The sequence below is a fragment of the Scyliorhinus canicula genome, chromosome 1, assembly GCF_902713615.1.
Source record: "Scyliorhinus canicula chromosome 1, sScyCan1.1, whole genome shotgun sequence".
NCBI classification, from domain to species: Eukaryota; Metazoa; Chordata; class Chondrichthyes; order Carcharhiniformes; family Scyliorhinidae; genus Scyliorhinus; species Scyliorhinus canicula.
Genome location: NC_052146.1, coordinates 102,084,741 through 102,105,434, shown reverse-complemented (window position 1 = coordinate 102,105,434; position 20,694 = coordinate 102,084,741). Strand labels below are relative to the sequence as shown.

Below are 20,694 nucleotides of genomic sequence, written 5' to 3'. Positions count from 1 at the left end.
GACAGGTAGAAGTGGCAAGCTGTTTGTTTTAGCCGTATTGTTGATGTATTAAACATGCATAAAGTTGAATATTACTGAAAATAGAGACATGTTGTTGAAGCTTTTCGATTTGCACTCATCATGAGCAATTCGCAAGAATGCCTACTTGTAAAGGGAACAGTTGTCCTGATGAGTGCAAGATGAAAACCTTGACAGCATGCCTCTTTTTCAGCAATATTCAGGCTCTGTACTACCAAAGCCTGTACACAAATGCAGAATTCTTTAATTTTGAGACTAAGAATGGTAGCAGGCTGCTTCGGCGTGTCTTTTACATTGGTCAAATTATGGGATTCTGCCCTTGGAACCTCATTAATTATGCGCCCCTCCAAATCTCCTGACAACCCAGCAGTTAATTTGTCCATCTGCCATCAGTTGGCAGGTTTGTAGGTTCCGGCATCATATTTAAACCCAAAGGAAAAAGGCTAGCAGCATCAAGAAGAAGTCTGTTCCTCGATACAACCAGCCTCAGCCAGGGCCCATCATCTGCGAGGTGCCCATGCCCCACGTGGACCTCTACCCATCGCATCTGGAGTCTTGGTGCATCTAATTCCAGCAAACAATAGGATTTTCCTTTGATCCTCCTTGTTGTGAGATGTTCATGCAGCCGTGTCTGGGTCCAGCTTTCCTCCCTTTTCTCTGCTTTTCATTGTTTGCCTTCTTTACCTATCTTCTTACCCCTCTGCGACAAACCCCCCACACCCATCCCCTCCCACAGTTGCTCCTTGCTCTCAACCCCAGGTTGAACTTCGGACCTTTAGTTCCAGTGATTGCATGTGTCCTGTAGAACAGTGCTTTCCAGATAGACACTGGTGCTTGGCACCAAGGGGAAGAATGCCCCTGTACTTCCCAACCACAGGTACAGTGAACACATTTGGTGACTGATGCGACCATCAATTCACATGAGACGGAGAGTTGAAGTGAACAGTGGCTTTAATCAGCTAGAACTGTGCCTGCCTGCGACTGTTTTGCACTGAGAGCTGCCTGCAGGGCAGCAGATCATCTATATACATCCCCAAGGGGGCGGAGCCAGGAACAGAGCCCACAAGGGCACCAACATGATACAGTGCAATGCAATGTGATACAATGGTCCATAGGTGGAGCCCACAAGGGCAACAACATAGTACAATGCAATACAGTGGTGAATGGTTGCCATGATATATTCACCACAGTGACACGGGAGGGTCCATGGGTCCAGTAGCGCAGTACTTTCCATGAAGACCACTTCGACATGGAAATGGAAGGCAGGAACCAGTCTTCCCCAGCAGAGTGGTGTATAGCACATCAGGAGCAGAACAACAGTATGGAGGAAAGGCTTTGCTGCACTCACCTCGTAGTGTGCTGTGAACTGAGAACTGCCTTGTTCACGCCAATTCTTTAGCAATCGGATTCTAGACTTATGTAGTTTTACTCAGGTGTGACACTAGATTAGAAGGCCAGCTGTTTTAATGAGCATTCATGAGATGCCAATAAATGCAAATTATGGTCATGCCACCAGCTAGCGTGAAGACCGAGCCACCATTAGAAGTATTGCAATTGATTTTACGCTGGCGGGTTTCTGCCTATTTGGCTCCTGCTAGATTCTCCACTTCAGCCCACCATGGTTAGGATGGGAGAATTCTGCTCAGGCTCACTGTTAATTAAAGATCAGTAGTTGTCCATGCCCAGTCTGAACTGTCTATGGGTTTTTTTCATTCTTTCATGGATGTGGGTATTGCTGGCTAGACAAACATTTGGGGCAATATAGTTCCAAATCTTGATGGTGTGTGGCTTGGTGGGTTACTTGCAAATGGTGGTGGTCCCATGCATCTATTGACCTTGCTCATCTTGGTGGTAGAGGTCACAGATTTGTCAGGAGATGCCGAAGGAGTCTTGGTGAATTGCTGCAGTGCATCTTGTGGATGGTCCATATGGCTGTCACTATGCATCGGTACTGGCGAGAGTGAATGTTTAAGTCGGTGGATAGGGTGCTAATCTAGCGGGCTGCTTTGTCCTCAATGGTGTAAAGCCTTTTGAGTGTTGTTGGAGCTGCAATCATCCAGGGGAAGTGGAGCATATTCCATCACACTGCTGGACTTGTGCCTTGACGATGGTTGAAAGTCATGGGGAGTCAGGAGGTGAGTTACTCACTGCAGAATTCCCAGCCTCTGATCTGCTCTTGTAACCAAAGTATTTCCATGGCTGGTCCAGTTCAGTTCTGGTTAATGGTGACCTCGAGGATGTAGATAGTGGGGGATTCAGCAAACAGCAATACCACTGAATACCATGGGGAGATGGTTGCATTCTCTATTGTCTGGCACTTCTGTGGCATGAAAGTAACTTGCCACTTTATCAGTCCAAGCCTGAATGTTGTTTGTAATGCATTTAAGCAGCAAAATATTGTTTTATTGACTAAATTTTTTTTAAGAGCACAATTTAGAAAAACATAAACTGGACTATCTTGTCACCAATCATGCATTTTTTAAAGCTGATTTAGGTACTGAGAATGTGGTAAATGCTATTAAAACATGGAGAGGTTACATATTCCTTCAATGTTGAGTTTTTGCATGAAAACGTAAATGGCGTTCTTCCATGTTTTATTGGAAAATATTTTCCTCTCCTTGGTATACCATTCAAAATTAAATTGAAACTTTTATTCTGGAGTTTTACTTGCACACTTCAGGACATGAGCAGTTTTCATTTTAATTTCCATTTTCATTTTATACCGTGATATGGAGCCAGTTTAACACTAATGTGTGTTGTTAATGCATAAAGTTCAAACTAATAAAGAACTAGGCTGATGGAGTGAATCATTTTTACACATTCTGGATTGAAGATGTACAAAAGATGTTTGTTTTGCTGAGGATTCTAAGTTAAGAGAAATCCGAGCATAGTGAGCAAATTATTCCAGGAATAATTATACAGGAAAAATAAATATTTATTGTGACTTGTAGTAAAACATGATCTATTTAAATACTAAATCCAAATGATAAAATCTGAATTATTGATGAACAGCAATTATTTTGTATTGTTAAAAATGGCACTAAATTCCAACAGTAGCCTTCTTTATTCTGAGTCGGACGGCAGCAAGATCTTGTCACACTTCATACCTTGAATCAGTAAGTTGACATTTTGCTGCTGCACTGTCAAAGATGTTGGGTGAGCTTCTCCATTGGTGGACGCCAAAATCGGAAAGGCAATTGGGCGGAGAATCAGTTCTGACACCGAAATCACGGCAGATGCTGATTTGATGCCAAATCGCAATTCACCGTCATCTCGACAGCGGCGCTAATGCATTCCGGAATGAACGTACATTAAACACCATTTTCATGTCATTAGCGGGCCTGACCTGGTATTCTCTGGGGCCTTGGCGATTGTCCTCCTCCGATGGCCCAAGTCAACACGGTTCACGTGTGCTTTTAAAAATCGTGAAACCGGCGTGGTGACTGCTGAGGGAGAAAGAGGGGGTACGGAAAGTGTCCAACATCACCATAGCTTGCTGACAGTTATGCCGCTCGCCGAGGGTCTTCTGCCAGGTCCAGGGGGGTAGCCAGGAGATCGGCTGTGGGGTTGGGGGGATGGATACGAAACACCATTGCCGCAGCCGGCCAGGCAGCCATGCAGTTGCCCATGTCTCTGACAGCCCACTGTGACCTTAGGGCCACGGGTCGAATAGCTCCCCCCCCAGATCACCCCCCTGGTGCCGTCTGGCCCCAGCCGACCTATCAGCTGTATGGACGCACTCCAGTGCAACCCAGTTCTTGTTGGCTGGGATGAGTGTGTGTGGGGAGTGTAATGTGTATGTGCGACTGCAGCTTGTCAGTCTCTCGAGTGTCAGTCACAGTCCTGGCGAATCACGCACTGTTTCTAATTGGAATCGATTGTGTTCCATGTGGCGCCAGTGCTAGCCCCTCCACAGTAACGGAAACAGTCCATGAGGCTCACACACCGCAGCCGCACTTAAACAGTCCACCCCCTCTCACACATCGCCCCATCCAACAAGATGGCTGGAAGGAGATCAGCGCCATGGTTCAGGGACGCTGAGCTGGATTCCCTCCTGGACACCGTGGAGGAGAGGTGAATGACCTTGTACCCCGCCCCGGTAGGATGGCCATCGGGTGCCACCTTTCACCGTGCCTGGTGGCTGACGCGGTCAACATCGAGGGCAATCTCGTGCAGACTGGCATGCAGTACAGGAAGAAACTGCACAACCTCCTGCAACCAGGGTGAGTAGGCAGTGCTGACCCTGGACTAACCCTGCCCCTGCCCCCCACATACACGTACATGCGACCCCCCCCCTGTCCGAACAGCCACCCTGGCCCATGTGCCAGCACCCATGCCAGCCGCAATGGCTGGGTGCCCTGACCACTGATGACATCATCATCCCTGGAGTGTATGCGTCGGAATGTCTAAGTGTTGTTGTTTGTGTTTTCCCCCCTCATCCCCCCAGGAGAACGCAGCGCACAACCGCTGGGAGTCGGAGAAGACCGGAGGGCGCCCACCAGACCTGCAGCCCCTCACCATGCCCGAGCAGAGGGCACTGGACGTGGTCGGCAGCCCAGAGCAAAGTGAGGTCGCCGATGTGGAGTTCGGCGGTGGGCGAGCAAGTGAGACCCTGCATAGTTGCAGATCCCCATGTCACATGTGTGGGCACTCCCTCACCTACCCGTCACCCCCCTCACTCCCCTCATCCTCCTCACCCCACACCCCCTCACCCCCTTCACCCTTACCCCCCTCCCCCCCAACCCCCGCCCCATGCACCCCTGGCCTGCTCACATGTCATCGTGTGTCTTACAGAACCTGCCGGAGATGGTGCCGGTCCATCTGGAGCCCCCCGCCCTCAGCCAGTGCCAGAGCCGGTGCCCCCCAAACAGCCGAGCACTGACGGGGAGAGCAGCAGCACTCTGCCCGAGACTCAGTACACCCCGGAGCTCGGGTCGGAGGAGGACACTGACTTTCTGCCACTGCTGTCTCCAACACCCTCCACCATCCCAGAGACTATCACCTCAGTTGGACACATTCGTGAAGAGGCTCCTGGGATATTATCTGGTGAGCACCATACTTCGAATCCGGTACAGCAGGGGGAGGTGGGAGCAGCCGAGGGGCCGGACGATCGGAGGCCATCCAGACGGTTCCTGGGCTCGTGGAACATCCAGTCCCAGCCACAGTGCAGGTGCAGAGACCCAGGGAGCACAGGAGGGGATGACGGCGGGCATCCAGCACCTGCAGGGGTAGGTGGAGGAATCAAACTGCATGCAGAAGGGTGTGGTGCCGGTCATGCATGTCACCCAGGCCGACACCGCACGGCTGGTGCCCGCGGTGGAGGCATTGGGCAGACGGTGTCAGATATGGGTCAGAGTGTCCAGGGCCTGGGGCATTCTGTGCAGGTGGGGGCCGAGGCCCAGGACAGGGCTGCCCTCTCACAGGCAGCCATGTGCCAGAGCCAGCTGGACATTGCAGCGGCGCTCCTCAGCATGGCCCAGTCACAGCAGGCCATGGCTGAGAACGTCGGTGGCATTGCCCAGGGTCTGTCCGGCATGGCGCAGACATTGGGTGGGGTGTCCCAGTACCAGAGGGAGGTGGCCCAGACCCAGAGGGAGGTGCCCAGACCCAGAGGGAGATGGGCAAGTCACTGGCTGACGTGGCACAGGCCCTCAGGGTTGTGGCACAGTCGCAGTGTGATGGGTGCTCCATGGCAACGAACGTGCAGACCCTGGTTGAGGCCAGAGCGGGTCTCCAGGACTGGCAGCGCCAGGTGGCGGGGGGAGGGGGGGCCTCAAGGGATGGCTCCCCTCCCCCCCCCCGTCCCATAGAGAAGCCCGGAGGCCATCGGCACCCAGAGAGAGGCGGAGGTGCTGGGATCTGTGCTGGTGATCCCTGCAGGGGAGGTGCCGGAACAGCGCAGCACTTTGGACTCCCATGCCTGTCCCTGGTGCATCTGGTAGGCAGCGGGCAGAACAGGGCGGCACCACGTCACCCAGGACGCCCAAGCAGCGGCCGAGCCCATCCAGGCCGGGACACCTCAGGAGATGTGTGTCAACGGGGACCCTTGTCGCAGGGCAGGAGTCACAGCAGGCCACCTCCACCCATTCTGTACACTCTGGGGAACCACGTAGGTGTAGTGTTAGGGCCCATAAGGCCAGAAAGTTAGACACCAGTGTGGTGAATGTAACTCCGTAATTCACACTGTATTGTATATACATGAGACCATGCATTTGTAAGCGCAGTTGCGTTCCCCAACCACTAGGGGGAGTAGCACTGGGAATGCTTAGGAGTTTGTACAGGGCTCCACCCTTGGCTCCGCCCACGACTCCTCCCCTGGACTGCTGTATACCAATGCTCAGAGCCAGTCGTTCAGTTCATCGAGAGTTCAACGGGGAACAGGCTGGCTCTGTTGTAAGTAGATTCAAACCACTGTTCATATCTTAAAGCACGTGTCTAGTGAATTGATGGTTCCATCAATTTAATCTACTTAAGAAACAGTCAGGATTAATTATGGAATCAGCCCTCAAGCCTGAGCGACTGGAACTCGACCCACAGGATGCAGAGGCAAAATAAAAATTTTCTCATTGGCTGCAGTGTTTTAAAGCCTACCGGGCGGAAGCAAGCACAGCCGAAACAACAGAGGAGCAGAAACTCGAGGGTGAGCCACAGAATCTCTGCTCAACTAAACTGCGCCGGTTCGTATACTGAAGCCCTAGCGCGAGTCGACAAAATGTATGTAAGGCCTGTAAATGAGGTCTACGCGCAACACGTGTTTACTACTCGCCGCCAGCGGCCTATGGAATCTCTCACAGAATTCCTGAGAGAGCTTAAAACTTTATCTAGTGACTGTAATTACCAGGCAGTTACCGCGGGAGAACATAGAGAACTTGCTGTACACGAGGCCTTTGTTGCGGGCCTTAGATCAAATTATGCGCGCCAGCGATGGCTGGAAAAGGGGGCCCTAAATCTTGAAGTGACTGTTGAACTTGCTGCCACTATGGAGGTCTCCTTCCGCAGCCTCACCTTGTTCCCCGCGGACCCCGCGACCCCGTCATGGGCCCCCGACCAGCAACTCCCCCAGGCCTGCGCCGTGCGGCTGCCCAGCCACAATGCTGCCCCAGCCTGCCACTTTTGCGGCCAGAATCAGCACTCGCGGCAGCACTGCCCGGCCCGCAACGCGACCTGCAGCAGCTACGGGCGAAAAGGACACTATGCCAGAGTGTGTCTGGCGAAGAAAGCCCCAGCCTCTAACCCTCCCACGGCTCAAAGCACTCGTTCCCTGAATTCACAGGCCCGCAGGACCCGAATGCTGCAGCCTGTATGCCGACTCCGCCCCCACCCGACATGTACTGCTCATGGGGGTGGTCATCTTGGCAATCCTCCTCCATGCGGCCGGCCATGTGCGACTCATGGGGGCAGCCATCTTGGCAATCCTCCTCCATGCGGCCGGCCATGTGCGACTCATGGGGGCGGCCATCTTGGGATCCATCCCCTTCAAACTCTGAAACTCACCTCGACGACTACGAACTCAGAGGGCAGTCATCACGGGGCCACTCCAGCACAGCTGATCGAGCCACCGACTACCCGCAACTCAGCGCAGTCACTCTGGACCAATTGCGCCCTAAGCATCTGCGAAACTCGATGACAGAGGTCCAAATCAACGGGTACAGCACGCCATGCCTTTTCGACTCCGGGAGTATTGAGAGCTTCATACACCCAGATCTGGTAAGATGCTGTTCGCTCCCCGTTTTACCCGTGCGGCAAACTATCTCTCTTGCTTCAGGCTCCCACTCTGTCCAGATCCAGGGGCGCACTGCCGCGACACTCACAATCCGAGGCGCTAGCTATGCAAAATTTCAACTCTACGTCTTGCCCGAACTCTGCGCGCCACTCTTATTAAGCCTAGATTTTCAATGTAATCTTAAGAGCCTCACTCTCAGCTTCGTCGGGCCCCTGCCCCCACTCACTATCTGCAGCCTCGCCATGCTGCGAATCTTCCCCCCTCCCCTCTTTGCCAATCTCACACAGGACTGTAGACCCCTAGCCACTCGCAGCAGGCGGTACAGCCTGCAGATAGGGTGTTCATCAGATCGGAGGTCTGAAGGCTTCTCAGTGAGGGGATCATAGAGGCCAGCAACAGTCCCAGGAGAGCTCAGGTGGTGGTCGTGAAGACCGGGGAAAAATTCCGTATGGTTGTCGACTATAGTCAGACCATAAATAGATTTCTGCTCCTTGACGCGTATCCCCTCCCCAGGATTGCAGACATGGTAAACCAGATCGCCCAGTATCGGCTCTTTTCCACGGTGGATCTGAAGTCTGCATACCACCAGCTCCCAATCCGCTCGGAGGACCGCCACTACACGGCATTCGAGGCCGATGGCCGCCTCTTCCATTTCCTCCGTGTCCCCTTCGGCGTCACTAACGGGGTTTCGGTGTTCAAACGAGCAATGGACCAAATGGTGGACCAGTACGGGCTGCGGGCCATGTTTCCGTACCTGGTCAATGTCACCATCTGTGGCTATGACCAGCAGGACCACGACGCCAAGCTCTACCGTTTTCTCCAGACGGCTCAGAAATTAAACCTCACTTATAACAAGGAGAAATGCGTTTTCCGCACAACCAGACTAGCCATCCTCGGCTATGTTGTGGAAAACGGAGTCCTGGGCCCAGACCCGGACTCCCCCTCCCTCATTGTCCCAAGGCCCTCAAATGGTGCTTGGGTTTCTTTTCCTACTACGCCCAGTGGGTCCTTCAATATGCACTTTAATATACTCTTTAAGGCCACACTATTTCCCCTGTCAGCTGAGGCGCGCCAGGCCTTCAACTGCATCAAGGAGGACATCGCCAAAGCGGCCATGCGTGCGGTGGATGAATCCACTCCATTTGAGGTTGAGAGCGACGCCTCAGAAGTAGCTCTAGCAGCCACCTTAAATCAGGCAGGAAGGCCAGTTGCATTTTTCTCCCGTACCCTCTCCGCTTCGGAACTCCGACACTCGGCAGTCGAAAAGGAAGCACAAGCCATTGTGGAGGCTATGCGTCACTGGAGGCACTACCTCGCAGGTAGGAGGTTCACCCTCATCACCGACCAACGATCGGTTGCCTTTATGTTTGACAACTCGCAAAGGGGCAAAATTAAAAACGATAAAATCCTGCGGTGGAGGATCGAACTCTCCACCTATAGCTACGATATTAAGTATCGACCGGGGAAGCTCAATGAGCCCCCAGATGCCCATCCCGCGGGACATACGCCAGCTCGTATATCGACTGCCTGAAAGTCATCCACAACGACCTCTGCCACCCGTGGGTCACCCGGCTCGCCCACTCCATCAAAGCCCGAAATCTGCCTTTCTCCACTGAGGAGGTAAAAGCCGTCACCAGAGACTGCCCAATCTGTGCGGAGTGCAAACCGCACTTCTATAGACCAGACAGGGCCCACCTGGTCAAGGCGTCTAGGCCCTTTGAACGCCTCGCGATCGATTTCAAAGGGCCACTCCCCTCAACTAACAGGAACGTTTACTTCTTTAACGTCACAGATGAGTTCTCCCGCTTCCCATTCGCTATCCCATGCCCCGATATAACCTCCCACACAGTCATTAGGGCCCTGCATAGTATCTTCACCCTGTTTGGTTTCCACAGCTACGTGCACAGCGACCGGGGTTCGTCCTTCATGAGCGAAGAGCTGCGTCAGTACCTGCTCGACAAGGGCATCGCCTCGAGCAGGACTACCAGCTACAACCCCAGGGGGAACGGGCAGGTGGAGAGGGAGAATGCGACGGTCTGGAAGACTGTCCTACTGACCCTCCGGTCCAGGAATCTCCAAGTCTCCCATTGGCAGGAAGTCCTCCCAGACGCGCTCCACGCTATTAGGTCCCTCTTATGCACAGTGACCAATCAGACCCCTCACGAGAGGCTCTTCAGTTTCTCCAGGGGCACTACCACGGGATCTCACTTCCGGCATGGCTGAATACACCGGGCCCTGTACTCCTAAGAAGCACGTCAGGGCCACAAAACCGACCACCTGTTGAGAAGGTGCGCCTGCTTCACTCCAACCCCCAGTACGCTTTCGTCGAGTTCCCTGACGGCCGTCAGGACACCATATCCCTCCGGGACCTTGCACCCGCCGGATCCAGCATCCCCTCTATCACTACAGATGCACCCCTCACCCTGTACCCCATCCTGCCGCCCCCCCGGGCTCCCAAGCCCATTAGCTCGCTGCATTAGTTCCGGGCAACCCAGCCGCCCCCTCACGCTCCCGAACCCACTAGCTCACTCCCTGTTCCGCACGCCCGCACCGGCTAACCCCCAGCGCCCCCAGTCCCCAGTCAAACCAGACGGGTATGGAGCTTGGACGAGATCTTCCCTGGAGTCCGCCATCGTACCCCAACCCACAACACCCATCCAGCCACCGCAAGTGGCTGCAACCCCGGTGCTCCGCAGATCGCAGCGGACAGTCCGACCACTGGACAGACTCAATTTATGAACCACCACCCCCGCCGGACTTGATTTTTTTGTAGGGGGTGAATGTGGTGAATTTAACTCCGTAATTCACACTATTGTATATACATGAGACCATGCATTTGTAAGCGCAGTTGTGTTGCCCGACCACTAGGGGGAGTAGCGCTGGGAATGCTTAGGAGTTTGTACAGGGCTCCACCCTTGGCTCCGCCCACGACTCCTCCCCCTGGACTGCTGTATAAATACCAATGCTCAGAGCCAGTCGTTCAGTTCATCGAGAGTTCAATGTGGAACAGGCTGGCTCTGTTGTAAGTAGATTAAAACCACTGTTCATATCTTAAAGCACGTGTCTAGTGAAATGATGGTTCCATCAACCGGTTAAATTGGTACGGGTGCAGTGCATAGCTTAGTTATGGGAGCTAAGGCACAGACTGTATGTACCTCTTCACAATAAACACCTGTTAACACCATTGAAACCTGCCTCGGTGCTCTGTCTGATGGGTGTGGGGGTGGACCGGTCAGTGCTGGCCTGGGGAGTGGGGGGCCACTGTAGGTGGACTATTCTCCCCCCTTCCTCCCTCCCCCCCGCTCCCTGCCCCAACCGTCAGCAGCACCCCCACCCCAAGGATTCAACAGGACCGTGTCATGGATGGCCAGCTCGCATGCAGGAATCACCCACGTGGAAGGGGCTACTGTGGGCATGAGTCAGACATTGTCATACGATGGGGAGCACCACAGCTCATGCAGAGTGGATTGTCATCATCCTCCATCCCATGGACGAGATCCACTATCACTAACATCCCGTCCCCAGCTCTTAGGGCCACAAGTATGTGTCATGTAGGTGGTGTGCATGGGACGGTTTGGTGGTGTGGGGGTGGTGAGTCTGGGATGGTGGTGTACGTGCCCCTGGAAGTAACCCCCCTCCCCTCTTTGCCCCTCTGCTGGGCTATACTGTGGAGGGCGCCACAGGCCACCCCGATGCGGGCGACCCTCTCAGCCTCATATTGGAGAACGCCTCCAGAACGGTCCAGGCACCTGAAGCACATCTTCAGGATGCTGAAACACCGTTCAACCACACCCCTGGTCGCTGTAAGGGCGTCATTGTCTCGGGTCTCCTTGTCAGTCTGTGGCCTCCGGATAGGTGTCATCAACCACGACTGCAGCGGGTAACCTCTGTCACCCAGCAGTCAACCCCGCAGCCGGGGGGCGGGGGGCTGTGTCTAGATAATGCCGGGGTCACCGAGTGGCCAAGATGAAGGAGTCGTGCACATTGCCCGGGTATCGAGCGCAGGCGTGCATGATGCACATCTGTTGATCAAAGGCCAGCTGGATGTTCATGGAGTGAAAACCCTTTCGATTGGTGTAGAGCAGCCTGTTATCCGCCGGTGCCCGGAGGGCGACATGCATCCCATCGATTGCACCCTGGACCCGGGCATCCCGGCGATGGCAGCGAACCCCGCTGCCTGGGCACCTCGGTGGACGCAGACCACATGGAACTGCATGTACTGGTGCATATAGGGCGTCCATGATGGCACGGATGCACTTGTGCGTTGAGGCCTACAGGATTCCGGACTCGGCGACTGGAAGGACCCCGTCACATAAACATTGAGGGCGACCGTCACCATGACAGTCACTGGGAGGGGGTGTCCTCCCCCATACCCCTGCGGTGCCAAGTGTGTCATCATCTGGCAGATGTGTCTCACAGTCCCTCTGCTCATCCGCTGTCTTCATCTGCATGGCCGGTCCGGCAGCTCGTGAATAACATGCAGTGCTGATACAGTGATGCCTCATGCAGTGCCTTCATGGCTCCTCCTTCTCGGCCTGTTGGTCGGCCGGCCCTCCATCCTGCGAGGCCTGCACCTGCCTTTCTGCAGCCCGTTCCTCTTCTGCAGTCCTTTCTGAGTGGCCCCCGCTCATGCAGCCACAGGATATATCACAGAGCTGCGCCCATCACCACAGTGGCCAGCATCGCAGGTTGGTGTCCAAATGCCATTCTCTGCAGGGGGTGAAAGGCCAACATGTTAGAATGGTGCATACTCCCGTGTCCATCCAGGTTCCATGGGCTACATGGTGGCCCCGGTTGGCACTGCAGGATCTGCCCACACCTGGATCCACTGACTGGCACTGCCCTCACTGGGGGATGCCTTGGGTGTGGCCCTGGGTGGTCGCCCGGCGGGTGGCTGCCATTTGGCCGGGGTGTTCGAGGCCGGAGGGGGGAGGGCGCGGTTTGGCAGGGAGGGCGCTGTGTAGAGTCAGGGGCTGGGGTGCGTGGTCAGTGGGTGTTCAGCAAGACAGTGGTCGGTGCCTGAGCACCGCCACAGTCCCGTGGGATGGCACCCCGGCAGCTCGGCCCGCCCTCTCCCTTCCCCTCACCTCCCTAACCCCTCACTACCTCCCCCACCCCCTCTCCTCTCCCCCTGCCCCAACCCTGGCAGCCCCCCACCCCCCCCCCCCCGCAGCCAGCACAGCTGGTGTCCGGCCCAGCAGCCCACAATCACAGGGTATCGGCTCATCGGAGGCGGTGAATCGCAGAGGCCCCGGAGCATAGCGGCCGGGATTCTCCCAGCCTCCGCACCGAAATCGCACTCGGCACGGGGGTGGAGAATGGAGTGTCAGACCAGCGATTGAGTCTGACGCCTTCCCGCAATTCTCCACGGACAGGAGAATTGCCGGCAGTCGTGCGGTCGATGTGGCGCCGGTCGGGGGCTAATGAAAGAGGCCACCGTGGCGATTCTCCGCCGGCAGCTGGCCGAATTCCCCCCGCCGTGGTTATAACATGGTTCCACCCGGTGGTCACTCAGAGTGGTGGCTGCTGCGGCCGCCCTGGTGGAGGGTGGGGGGATCCGTCGCCGGGGGGCCCTCCAGAACTGCCAGGGTTCCGAACGGCGCCATCGATCGGTGGGGGTCTATTTTGTGGGGGCCGGCTTGCTGTGTGGGTCTGCGGACCCACGGCGGGAAATGCAGGGTCCCGTATCGGCAGCCGGAGCTGTGCGGAGCACTCCGACACCCTGCTGGCTCTCTTCAGGTAAGTGAATCGCTAGGCCAAGGGTGTCAGGCCCACTAATGATATGCCTACTATACTTTTAGCCTGCACGCTGAATGATGCATCTACGCCATTTTCAGGGTGCCGGGACATCCCGATGTGGCGTGAACCCAGCGCCTACCCGGATTTCGGCTTCGGAAGCTATTCTCCGCCCAATCGCGTTTCGCTATTTCGGTGTCGGCAAATGGAGAATCTCGCCCATGCTATTTCGAACTTAGCTTCAGAAGATTTAAATGGCAATTTATCATTGTGTGTATTATTCTTTCCTGTGTTCTTTTCACAGCGTGTGTTTGTGTGGGACTTGGATGAAACCATTATCATCTTTCATTCACTACTTACTGGGTCATATGCACAGAAATTTGGAAAGGTAGGAAATAATTAAAAAGCTTCATGTGAAGCTGATTTAATAACCAATACGAAAATAAATTTGCAATGAATTAGTTTTGAGAAGTCTCTTTGTAATTCAGGTGTATGCATAATATCTGCTACATTTTTTGAAAAAAGAAAAGCATTTGTTTGCAAAATGCAGATAACTATTAACAGAAAATGCTTTGATTGAATCCAGGAAAACCTTTTCCAAATATAAAAAGACAGATTGACTGTTGGTTGACCTGAAGTCCTGTTAGGGTCACTCTGTGACTAACGGAAGCAGGCATCATTGATACCTTGTGGGCGCGATTCTCCGCACTCACGATGGGGCGGAGAATAGCGGGCGTCGCAAATTTATACGGCGACGCTGGTCCGACGCCCTCTCGCTATTCTCCGAACGCACAAACTCCGAGTCGCCATTCCCGCCAAACGCCTCTATTACGCCCCCGACACGACCAGAATTGCTACTAATTGCCCCCCCACCCCCCCGCTATTCACCAGCCCGGATGGGCCGAAGTCCCGACTTAATCGCGCACTGTTTACACGGGGTGAAACACACCTGCTTTTTAAGTTCGTCAACCAGTCGTGCTGGCTGACGACTGCTTCCAGGGGGTTAGCGCACCGCTCAGCGCACCGCTCAGCGCACCGCTCGAGTCTGGCCACAACGGGGGAGGCATCCCTGAGAACGGGAGGGGGGGCCCAGAGCGGGGGGGAGTGGGGGAGACGGAGGGGGGAGTGGGGGAGATGGAGGGGGGAGTGGGGGAGACGGAGGGGGGGAGTGGGGAAGACGGAGGGGGGGAGTGGGGGAGATGGAGCGGGGAGTGGGGGAGATGGAGGGGGGAGTGGGGAAGACGGAGGGGGGAGTGGGGGAGACGGAGGGGGGAGGGGGAGATGGAGGGGGGAGTGGGGAGATGGAGGGGGGAGTGGGGGAGACGGGGGGAGTGGGGAGACGGAGGGGGAGTGGGGAGTGGGAGGGGGGAGTGGGGGAGATGGAGGGGGAGTGGGGAGATGGAGGGGGGGGGGGAGGAGGGGAGATGGAGGGGGAGTGGGGAGACGGAGGGGGGAGTGGGGGAGATGGAAGGGGGAGTGGGGGAGACGGAGGGGGGAGGGAGAGACGGAGGGGGGGAGGAGTGGGGGAAATGGAGGGGGGAGAGTGGGGGAGACGGAGGGGGAGTGGGGGACGGAGGGAGGGAGTGGGGGAGACGGAGGGGGGAGTGGGGGAGATGGACGGCGGCGTGGGGGAGATGGAGGGGGGAGTGGGAGTGGGGGGGGTGTTACATAGAGAGTGAGCGAGTGAGCCGTCCAACCCCGTAACAAAATGTCTGCCACCATGCCATGGCGTGCCGGTCACAAGGACACGGCCGCTGGTTGCCCTGTGGCTTACGGCCACAGGCCACTGATGCACCCGTGAGGAGGACATAGTTTACTGGCCGTTGAATGCAGAAAGTGACCAGGGGTTAGGCTGCCCGCGTGTCAGCAGCGCGTCCAGGCCACCGGGACACACAGGTATCCCGTGGCTGGCGGCTGCCGAGTTGTCGACTAACCTCCGTCTAACATGTCCCGTTTCTCTGCCCCCACCACCCTTCTGTAGGTTAGCACAATGTCTGTGAACAGAACGGCTATGTTCTGCGCAGTGGTTGGGGCCGCTGCACTGCATTTGGAGATGCAGCAGCTTCCACACCCACAACCCGCAGTGGATGCAGGGCCAGCTGCAGCAGCAGAGGGAAGGGCCGAGGAGTCGCCAGTCGTCGAGCAGCATGGGGAGGAGGAGGAGGAGGGGGAGGAGGAGAGAGTGAGGGTGCAGCCACGGCGCCAGAGGCGACGACCAAGGCCGAGGGTGTACCGTGTCCGGGTCTCTTTCCTAACAATGAACGACATCACCTGCAGGAGGAGACTCCGGCTGCGTAGGCGGACGGTGATACATATCTGTCACCTCGTGGCGCACCTCGCCCCACGTGGAACGGGGGGAGGACACGCGATCCCGGTTGCCATCAAGGTGACGGTCGCTCTTAACTTCTATGCTACCGGCTCCTTCCAGTCTCCGAGCGGCGACGTCTCCGGGATCTCCCAGTCATCGGTGCACAGGTGCATCCAGGATGTGACCGACGCCCTCGATGCCATCGCCGATCGCTACATCACCTTTCCCAAAGACCGAGCAAGTCAAGAGTCACGAGCTCGTGGATTTGCCAGCGTGGCCGGGATACTGAGGGTGCAGGGGGCAATCGATTGTGTTCACGTCCCCATGCGCCCGCCTGCAGGGGACAGGGACGTGTTCACAAACAGGAGGGGGACATACTCCATGAATATCCAGGTGGTATGCGATCCCCACATGAGGATCATGAACGTCTGTGCAAGGTTCCCAGGGAGTGTGCATGACTCCTACATACTGGCGCAGTCGTTCATCCCTGCGATGTTTGAGGGACGTCCCCCCCCCGGCTGAGGGGCTGGTTGCTAGGCGACAGGGGTTATCTGCTGAGGTCTTGGCTGATGACGCCTATACGGAGGCCTCAGACCAATGCGGAAACACGATACAACGAGGCCCATGCAGCAACCAGGGGTGTGGTGGAGCGCTGCCTTGGCCTCCTGAAGATCAGATTCAGGTGCCTGGACCGCTCCGGAGGGGCCCTGCAGTACCAGGCCGAAAGGGTTGCTCGCATTGTTGTGGTCTGCTGTGCGCTGCACAACATCGCGATGCAGAGGGGAGATGACCTGCTGCAGGAGGCGGAGGGAGAAGCCAGTGGCAGTAGTGCCAGCACAGAGGAGGAGGAGGAGGAGGAGGACGAGGAGGAGGAGGAGGAGGAGGAGGAGAGGGAGGAGGAGGAGGAGGAGGCTGGCGGGGTGGTGGGCGCAGCACGCAGACACTACCCAGGTGCTGGTGATGTCCAGGAGGCGGCACGACGGACCCGGCGAGGACGGCGGGCACGCGACGCCTTGGTGGCAGCACGGTTCACGCGTCACATGTGACGTCCCCGCTGAACACCAAACCACCACCTGCATCGCTAGTCGTGCAGAGGGTCAACACACAACTGCCACCACCACAACCCCCCCCCCCCCCAACCCCCTCTCAGTGTACAGTGCTCCACTTCGATATCACCCTTACCACTGGGTCCAGACGGTATGGCACAACATTGATGGCTGTGTCAGCGGGCGTGATCAGTGCCATGTGGAATGATGACAGCCCGCTCTGCGAAGAGCTGTGAGCTCAGAATCGTTAGAGTCTGACCCATGGCAATAGCTGAACCATCCACCTTGGTGGCCGCTGAGATCGTCACGGACACTCTATCACGTGCCCGTGTGGGCTAGCTGTGGGAGGGGGTGGGGGGAGGGGCAGGGACTGCACACCCGGCACCGAAGTTTCACCGCTCGTCAACCCCAGCGACACTCGGTCACCATCACGATTCCTGTGGCTGTGGAACAATCACACGGTATTACAAGTAAGGTGGAACAGTGCGTTTAATGTTAACAATAATTTACAGGTGCCCTAGCCCCTACAACTAAACTGTGCCCTTCACCCGTGCCAACTTACTCAGTGTCTATCTTAGTTGCCTTACGGGCCCTACCACTACGTCTAAGTGATTCCCCAGATGATACAGCAGGAGTGGAGGAGGACTGCTGCGAATCGCCCCCTTCGACTCGTTTCTCCTTCGGCAAGCGTTTCCTGGGGCGACCCGGCCTTGATGGGCCAGGCTGCTCTGCGGACATCTCGGGTGACGTTATGCCACCCTGCTCTGCCTGCTGCCCACCCGATTCACCAGGGATGGGACGGGGGGAGGCCGAGAATTCCGGAACGTGGCGTGATGGAATTAATGGGACGGGCCCCGAAACCTCCTCCTCCCTCGGGGAGCCCGGTGGCCCCCGGGCCTCACTTTGGGACAGAGGTACGAGCGGGGAGATGCCCCGTCGTGCCGCCGACACCTGGCGATGCCAGTCCTGGAGGCCTGCAACGGTATCGACCAGGATCCGAAGGTTTGAAGACACGGAGTCCAGGGAGTTAGACATTCCCGCCAGGGACTGTGCGACCTCAACCTGTGATTGCACGACGCCATCCAGCACATGTGTCAGGCAGTTGATGCTCTCGGCGACTGACTGCTGCGACTGGGCCATGACCTGGTGAGACTGGGCCAAGGCCTGCAGGGCGCCGGCAATGTCGTTTTGCCTCTGGCACATTGCTGCCTGTGAGAGGGCAACCCTGTCCAGGGCCGAGGATGACGCGTGCACATTAACCCCAAAGCCTTGCATAACCTGACCCATCGCAGAAACCGTTTCACCCATTGCCTCCACCGCGGATGCCACCCGTGCGGTGTCGGCCTGGGTCTCTGCCATGAGCGGCACCACTCCCTGCTCGTGGACGCGGTTCGACTCCTCTAACAGCGTCTGCAGAGTCTGGAAGGCAGCCCTCATCCCGTCGTTGTTTCCCTGGGTTTCTTGAGGCATCGTCTGTGCGGGTGGGTTGAGAAACTCCAGGAACTCCTAAAACGTCTGGGAGCCAGCTGCATGCTGGGCCTTGTCTGGCCTCCGCGAGTCCGGGCCCTCGGCTGCTCTGACCTCCACCTGCTGTACCTGCTCAGCTGTGATGTGCGAACCAGACTGTGACCCAGGAGACTCATCACTAAATAGGCCCACCGGGGTGAGTGTCTGTGGGATGATGGATAGTGTGGGAGATAGCAGTGCCGCAAGCCCGAGGTTGTCGCAATTTAGCGCCTCCTCTATGGTGTGGGGCCGCTCAGAGTCCGGAGGGTTATCGCTGGCCATTTCTGTGGCTTGTGGTATCGCCACCCTCTGGGCGTCCTGCTCCGCAGATTGGGTTGGGGAGGATGGGACTCCCCGCTGATCGGGCACCCTCTGTCATGCGGCCCCGGGTGAGGTGGCGGCAGATGCCTGTGTCCGTCTGCAGCCAGACGGCCCTGGTCGTTCGGCATCACGTCCTAGGGAAGAGAATGAGACGGGTTATTTAGATTTGCTCGGCAGGCCGCTGGACGGTCCCAGTGGGCAGCGTGTGAAGGGACAGAGGATGGGGGAGGTGTCCAAGTGGGCAGGGTGTGTGAAGGGACAGAGGATGGGGGAGGTGTCCAAGTGGGCAGGGTGTGTGAAGGGACAGAGGATGGGGGAGGTGTCCAAGTGGGCAGGGTGTGTGAAGGGACAGAGGATGGGGGAGGTGTCCAAGTGGGCAGGGTGTGTGAAGGGACAGAGGATGAGGGAGGGGTGGGTGTTTGTCAAGGAGGGTTGTTTCACTTGCTGCAGATCCGCCAACCTCGCATAGCGCGACTTCCCGTGTGCCAGACCCCTCCACAAGGTCCAGTGCCCTCAGCTCAAAGGTGGTGAGGGGGTGCAGGTTGGGCGAACCCCCTCCAGTCTTGTGCTGCTCACGGGTGTTGTGAGCGGACTTGGCCTGTTGGGGGAGGGAACATAGGTATATCATTACAATACGGCAGGTATCAGCAGTCCGTTCAGATACTGGCACAGTTTGGGGGTGAAGTTGTCATAAGACCATTGCATCTCTCCACGGAGGCCAGAGCGCTGGGTATGTGACAACTTTGTGGACCACCCTCAAATAGTTCTGCCCCAATCCCCCTTCACCCCCGTGCCAGTGGGGCAGGTGGGTGATTAAGTTAAGGGGGGAGGGATGGTTGTGACCAGGGGGCACCCTCTTGGCACTTACCCTGGCAGCCCTGGTGAGGTCATGCAGCTTTTTCCTGCATTGCTCTGCAGAGCGAGGGGTCTGCCCCACAGCACTAACGGCAGCAGCCACCTCACACCAGGCCTGGCGTACCACGCCAGAAGGTTGGCGATGCCCTCTACGCGGGCAGATGATGCCCCTCCTCTGCTCGACGGCATCGAGCAGCGCGTCCACATCAGCCTCTACAAACCGAGGGGCAGCTCTCCTGGGCTGCGACATCATGGCTGACAGATTCTGTGCTCGCCCGCGCCTTTTTACGGCGTCGGACGGCGTCACGTGGGCGTGTTCGTGTCGTCGCCACGTTGCTTCGTAATGGCGCACGTAATTGACGCGGCCGCATTCCTAGCCCATTTCCCGGAAGTGAATACGTCGGAAAATGGACCCTTCCCGACCGTCGTGAAACGCGGCCGTTTTTCCCGCCGATTTCGCGACTTTTCGAGAGTTGGGAGAATCACGCCCTGTGTTCCTAGAGACTCATCAAGTTACACACAAAATCACTGAAATAAAATAATACCTTGTAATCTGATTTTCTCTCTCGAAAACAACATATCCTCCAACATACTGTGATCAGGGCACCAGGCAATCTGAAAATGGCCATCACTCTCTCATTCTTAAATAGAAATTTATGGAATTATGGTGAAGTTAGTAAATGCAATGGTCTCCAGCTCTCTAGACTCCCAATGCTGAGCAAGGCAGCTGGGCTGAGATGATAGTAGCTAAGAACTGCTGATTACTGCCAGCTGAAAAATGTTTTAGACAGGTGCAGGCGGATCCACCAGCACTTTGAATCTGGTCAACATTAAAATGGCAGTAAGAAGTGTCATGGGAGTGTCCCTTTAAGAAACATTTTTGTCTTATCACATGGCTTCAGTGATGTCATTGTGTGGGTGGCGCTGGTTTGTGGCTCTGTGAGTTTTTACCTTCATTTTCACATTTGGCTGCTCAGACAGAGAAGCATTTTGGCCTGTCACTCTATTTTCAATTTTAAAGAGTTATTCCAAGAAAGGTAAGAAAACTTACCTGCTATTTTGGGAACAAAAGGGTTTTTGGTATATGGGATGTTGTTATTGAATTGAAACAGTTAAAGGGGGAATTCATTAAGGGTTATACATAGATTACTGCAACTGTGTAGGAGCTTTATGTTTTTAGT

General features: G+C 56.1%; 1 protein-coding gene across 1 annotated transcript in view; it reads left to right on the top strand.

Moving 5' to 3' along the window:
* The window catches only part of LOC119975744 (eyes absent homolog 3-like), a 170,251-nt gene that overhangs the window by 71,229 nt on the left and 78,328 nt on the right, over positions 1 to 20,694 (top strand). The window contains exon 12 of the mRNA XM_038815946.1: positions 13,782 to 13,865. Within this exon, the coding sequence (XP_038671874.1) occupies positions 13,782 to 13,865 (84 nt within the window). The remainder of the gene's footprint in view (positions 1 to 13,781; positions 13,866 to 20,694) is intronic.